The sequence below is a fragment of the Pteropus alecto genome, unplaced genomic scaffold, assembly GCF_000325575.1.
Source record: "Pteropus alecto unplaced genomic scaffold, ASM32557v1 scaffold3, whole genome shotgun sequence".
Classification (NCBI taxonomy): domain Eukaryota; kingdom Metazoa; phylum Chordata; class Mammalia; order Chiroptera; family Pteropodidae; genus Pteropus; species Pteropus alecto.
Genome location: NW_006442484.1, coordinates 49983713 through 49989712, shown reverse-complemented (window position 1 = coordinate 49989712; position 6000 = coordinate 49983713). Strand labels below are relative to the sequence as shown.

The window sequence follows — 6000 nt, the reverse complement described above, 5'->3', positions numbered from 1 at the left end:
GTCTGAGAAACAATTCAAACACCAATATATATGGTAAATTTTTTGTTAGCATGCAAGGTTATCGCTCTTTGACCTGTGACTAGACAGGTATGGTCAATAATGAACCTGAAGAAATACTTCTCTAGGGAAATCTTGACTCTTCAAGTTGTTCAGCTAATATGAGGTAATACAAATTAGGGACCCAATACACAAGAAAGAAATTAGAAATATTCAGAGGTAGATTTAAGCAGTTTAATAGTTGCAGAACTTTCCTTGCTCAATATAACCAGATACAGATAATGAAGAAAACAGGAGGACACTCATTATAGGAAAATCAAGGAGGGCAGGTAAGACAACATTCAAAACCAGGAAACATGCAATCAGCTTTTCTTTGCTTCCCACTGACATTCTAGGTCATCTGCCTTTATCACCCTGCATGTTTAATCTCACAAATTTGCTACTCGGTTCCATCAGTTTTAGACACTGATATTTTAGATAATTAGATACCACCTTTATTGGTGGTTAAATGATTGGGGATGGTTTACATTTAGAGCAATGAGGAAAGCTTATCTGTATTCAATTGTTTTAAAAATGTGTTTTTAAACAAAGATTAATAGCCTAACTAATTTCCCAAAAAGTCATTAAAGGTTTTCTTAATACTCTTTTCATTCTTTCTCTATACATTTCCTCCTTGAATCACAGTCAGAACTACTTAAACAATTACTAAAATTATGAGGAATCAGTGAATACTGGCCCTGGGGCCATGGTATTCATAGGTATAAAGAGTGGATAAGGGATACCGTGTAGCCAGCGCTCTCATATCTCAATCTATCTGCCACTTAGGTAGACATGGGTTCTAGAGAGTAATGATTTGGTCGAGCTTATACTTCTTTAAATTTCACACTGGCCATGGCCACCAAATAGAATGCAAACTGAGCACTACTCAACTCCCGGGGCAACTGGCCTGTGCTACATACAACTAAAAGGCTGCATGTGGCCCACTAGAGGCTTATCAGGTTCTTCTAGTAAGAAATCTCCAGCTGGGCACTAATTTGATGTGGTCTCAGTGATGATGAGAGTGCATTAAAATATCGAACAGCTAGGCAGGGGACTGCAATGCCAAAGTAATCGTTAAGAGACAGAAACAAGAAACAGCACAGGATCTTTTTATAAAAAAAACCTTTAAATATAGGTTTGAGCAATAGTAGACCAGTAATAGAATTTAAAATCAGCTCTCAACTTTAGAGGAGGCCTCAGTGTCTACTTACCCGTGAACAGCTAGCATGACTTCATACTTCAGGGGTACCACTACAGTCACTTTGTTACGCTTCAGATTGTCTGTGACCCCTTCGTTTTCACTACAGAAGCAAATAGAAAACGCCCTGTCAGAATCCATCCAGCACAAAAAATCATCTTTGGAGAGAACTAATTACATGCTATGTATAACTAATATACTTGGAGGTTGGTTTAAATTATGCTTTTAGGGGAGTGGTCATGAAAGTGGAAGTGATAGGAAGAAATTTTTATGACAGGGTTTGCAAAAATTTGCTCTCATTATTTATACTGTTATTTGCTTCTATGCTGGTTAGAGGGTTTTTTGTTTGTTTCTTTGATCACAGAAGAGAAGTTTACTCCAGGTAATAGAACACAGCTCCATGGTTCCACTAAGGTCTCTCGACCTCCATCCCCCCCAAAATCAGGGGTCCATTTCCCTTAGTACAATTATTTTTTCACAGTGAAATATACCAGGCGGCATGCACTGTGATGTTGAGATCCTCTTCTGCTCTGCTGAGTGAGCTCGCATCCAGGAGAAAGCTAACATCTATCTGTAAAACACAGAGAAGGAAAGCTCATTTTAAAAATAATCTAAAAAATATATTTTTTTTATCATCTGAATTTAAATTTTTCTTAGTTTTTCTGTGGAATGCAGATTTGTAATTATATTCTAGAGTATAGGCTACCCCTCATTTGGGCACTGAGCTATAAGGAAGCAGTTGGGTTTGTGGCAATTTTAAAGCATCAGCATTTCCACAAGTGACATTCAGAGACAAAGCCTCTGAATGTAAAGACAGGCAGGTCTAGACTGACAAAATTAGAGATGCTTCAACAACTTGAGTGAGGACTCTTGCCAGAAACACCTTTTTGTATAGCAGAGGTAACATGCCTGGCAGATAGGACCACCTGGGGTGGGGGGAGTGTTGGAGAAGAGTGAGACGGGAGCATAATTCTGATTGACACATTCACATGCCCATCTTGACATAAATATGTGTTCCTTCCCCCCCTTTTTTTAACAGTGAACATTGCCAAGAATATAAACACAGTCTTAAATAAAGATCTCAAGCCCAGTTGGATTTGATAATAATAAATTATATATTTGTATGTAAACACAGGAAAAATAGAAAAAATTCTATGTTGGTAAACAAAATTTATAAATGCTAAACGCTTACCCTTGAGAGATGATCTACATATATATAGCCAACACTGCAGTCAAGTTTTACTATGCCAGAGCTGTCTGTTACTTCACAATTTATTTGCTTCTCTTCCTAAAAAAAAAAATAATAATAATTGGTTTAGGTAGGAAGGGTTTGTAACATGTTTAAGGATGGTTTTTTGGGGGAAAAATCATCCCCGAAGAATGTGTTTAAGATATTTAATTGCGATAACTGTAATCACAATAGCGTGTATATCCATACATGTATATTGAAATATTTAAGGGAAATATACATCTCTATGTATTTGTATATGTATAGATACATATTTCCCTGAATATTTGAGCTTTCCCTCTTACTATTGCAAATAGGCTCTTAACACTCCAGAGAAAGGAGGTAATAAATATTTGTGAGAGATCAAAGGCATCTATCAAAGGCCTCTCTAAATGTCCTTGGTGTGAAGAATTGGTCTCTGGATGAGAGATGGGTAAGTTTGCTAAGGGATAGAGAAGAATCCAAAGAGAAAGCAGTTGAGGTTTTGTCTTTGAAATTCAACCTTATTAATACCTCGCTGGTGGATTTAAGTGCTCACAACTGAGGAACAGGGTTTAAAAAAAAAAAAAAAAAAAAAAGGTCCCTAGGTGCTTTGTACCCCTTTAGGAAAAGAAACTTGCTTACAATCTGGTTGACACTAGGATTTTGGAATTTATGGAGGATTGCTATTCTAGCATGTTGGAAGTCCTTTGGGAACAAGACTGAGTGTGAACTTCAGATGCAGAGTGGTAACTCTGGAAGCCCAGCATGAGGACCAATATTACTGTGCAGGAACCCAGTTAAGCAGCAGCAGATGAAGATGTACCGGTGAGAAAAGCAATGGCAACTGAGCAGATTGCTTGGATAACTGGACAACTGTTTCTCGTAGTAGCATTTGGAAGCAGAAAACTTACTCTCTTGATCTTGGCCAGATCCAAAGGTATTTGTCATTTTGATCAGGGGCATGGAGGAAGACTCAAAATCACTGGAAGCTGGAGTTATAAGTTTGAGTAAACCCCAGATATTTAGACCTCAAATTGATGAAGTGAATTGTACCATTTTTAAAAAAAATTAAGTAAAATGTCATGTAGTATATCATGCTAGTTGTTTGATACTTACCAGATCTAAAATCTTAATGAAGTAAAGACCAGTGGGTAGTTTGATATGCAGAGTTGTTTCATATGCGTCATCTCCAGCATTAAACAAGGACACGTTCAACATTAATGTCTTCGCACTTCCAACAGCAAGATAGGTTTTATTTTCATGTGGCCTAAAATTAAGTAATATTATTTAGTTCTCATTTGGGAAATAAAAATCCCATCTTCTCATTTATTTATGCCTGATATAAAATATTAATTTGGAAAAACAGCTAGGGGAAAATGACCCCGTGTAAGTAGATGCAAATCTATGTTAAAAAACACAATTTCCCATGTTTCAGATAAATTCAGTCAGCTATTACCCAAGTTTGTCTTTTTAATTAGTTATAATTAAACTAGTCTGCTTTCTGTTTTACTTTTCTGTTTAACTTCTTGCTTCTACAATTTTAACATATTTTCTTCATTGTCTTGCAGTATTTTTCTAAAAGCAAAGCATTTTTTTCTTTATCCTTGAATGGACATTGAGCTAGCTTCTGCCCAAACCAAAGGGGGAAATGAGAGAAACTGGGAGAAAAGATGACTAGAGAGAGTATTTTCACAAATATAGAAGATATTTTGGTGGAAGTGAATAGGCCATGAGAAAAGACTGCTTTGCCTAGCAAGTGAGTACAACTACAACCTGTTAGACTAGAATTTCTTAAGAAGCCTGGTCACCTCTACCAATAACTAAACCAGATTAAAAACAGAACTGCAGAAATGCTTCACCATCCTGTGAATTAGAAAGAGGAGACTGCTGCAAATCCAGACATATCAGAGTTCTAGGTGTGGCCGTAGTTCTTCTGTGGGAGTGCCATTTAACATCATTAAGCCTCGGTTGCCTCATCTGTAATAATAACTACTATTCAATGAAGATTTGGGCCATGCACAGTCCATGAAGTCCTCAGAACAACACTTTTATTATACATGAGGAATCTGAGGCTTAAGGAACTTAAAGTCTCAGGGCTAGAATTTTTAAAGTCTCAAGCAAATGTGAATCTTCTCACCTACGCAGCCCATTCTCTTTACCAAATGAGAGTTAAGAGTTGAATGCTAAAGAAAACATCAGTTACAGCATGATTCTATAAGCTTTCCTCAGAGACAGACATTCATAGATATCCAATAATTTAGAATTTAGAAAAAGTAGTTCTACCAGAGAAGGATGTGACCCAAAGCAAAATATCAGGTAAGGATAATCATAAGAAAGGTAAACATTCACCTAGCACTTTCAAGTTTAGAAAGTCTCTTCAATAATGTTTACATTGTACCATTCAAATCAACCTCCATATAGATTAGTGTTTGAATAAACTATTTCCAGAATACTTAATTCATTTAATAGTTAATCGTTGTGAATTAATATAGAGTTCTAATTCATTAGCATGGCATATGAGGCCTTTACGAACTGTCCCTGCCTCACTTTGCATTGCACTATTCATTCCTTTGTTTTAGCCATACTTATTTACAAAGAGGTGTCCAAACACACCATGGTATTTTGTATATTCAAGCTATCCCTCTGCGGTTGACATCTCTCTTCATGCACCTGGCTAACTTCAAGTCTTAGAAGTTCTTCTAGCCAGTACTCATTGCTAACACCCTTCACCCAGCATTGCACTCCCGCTAACGAAAGTGAGGTGTGGCTTCTACCCTCTCGCAAAGCACTCTGGGCACCCTTATCATGCAATATTTTAACACTGTCTGGTTTTTCTTACCACTAGATTTAAGTTCTGGAGAGAAGATGTTGGATCATGATTATCACTATTTTCTCAGACCCTAACAACATAGTGTTAAAAAAAAAAAATAGGTGGTATGGATGTGCTATCTACATTAAAACATTAAAAAGGACTGGGTAGTACTAAAGGAACAAAGCAGAAAAATTGGGGAAATTATTGGATAAGTGATAGTTAAAAGTTCATGGACTCATCATTATAAATTCTATCAAATTATAGCCATGTTTATCTGTTCTCAGTGTTACACAAATTCCACGTTTCATTAAGTAAGCATTCGTGGGATCTGTACTCCATCTATACAGCCTAACATTTTAGTGGCAATACAATTTGAGTTGACCAATGAATTAATGGCAGCATCCATACTGGAAAGAGAATAGTTTTTGAGAAGTAAATTATTCTTATGAACCTCAGAATGTGAAAACAAAATTATAATTTTGTCCCCATTTTTATACTTTTGTAATATAACTAAGAAATTGGACAGTTCACCTAACACCTAAAAGTTCTTCCCCTCTTATCTTGATTTTCTTTTATAAATTTATTTATCAAGGTAGAACACACATAGAAAAATGCACCTATCCTAAGTGTAGAGCTCAGTGAATTTTTACAAACTGAAATACACACATGAAACCAGCTCCCAGCCCAAGAAAAATATACCGGCACCGCAGAAATATCCTTACATCCCATTCCTTCAGTTACTCT

General features: G+C 36.4%; 1 protein-coding gene across 1 annotated transcript in view; it reads right to left on the bottom strand.

The window, feature by feature from the left end:
- Positions 1-6000, bottom strand: part of ITGA4 (integrin subunit alpha 4) — a 74930-nt gene that overhangs the window by 8914 nt on the left and 60016 nt on the right. The window contains exons 18-21 of the mRNA XM_006921250.2: positions 3561-3711; positions 2427-2522; positions 1726-1805; positions 1248-1337 (exon numbers count right to left, since the gene is read on the bottom strand). Coding sequence (XP_006921312.1) covers positions 1248-1337; positions 1726-1805; positions 2427-2522; positions 3561-3711 — 417 coding nt within the window. The remainder of the gene's footprint in view (positions 1-1247; positions 1338-1725; positions 1806-2426; positions 2523-3560; positions 3712-6000) is intronic.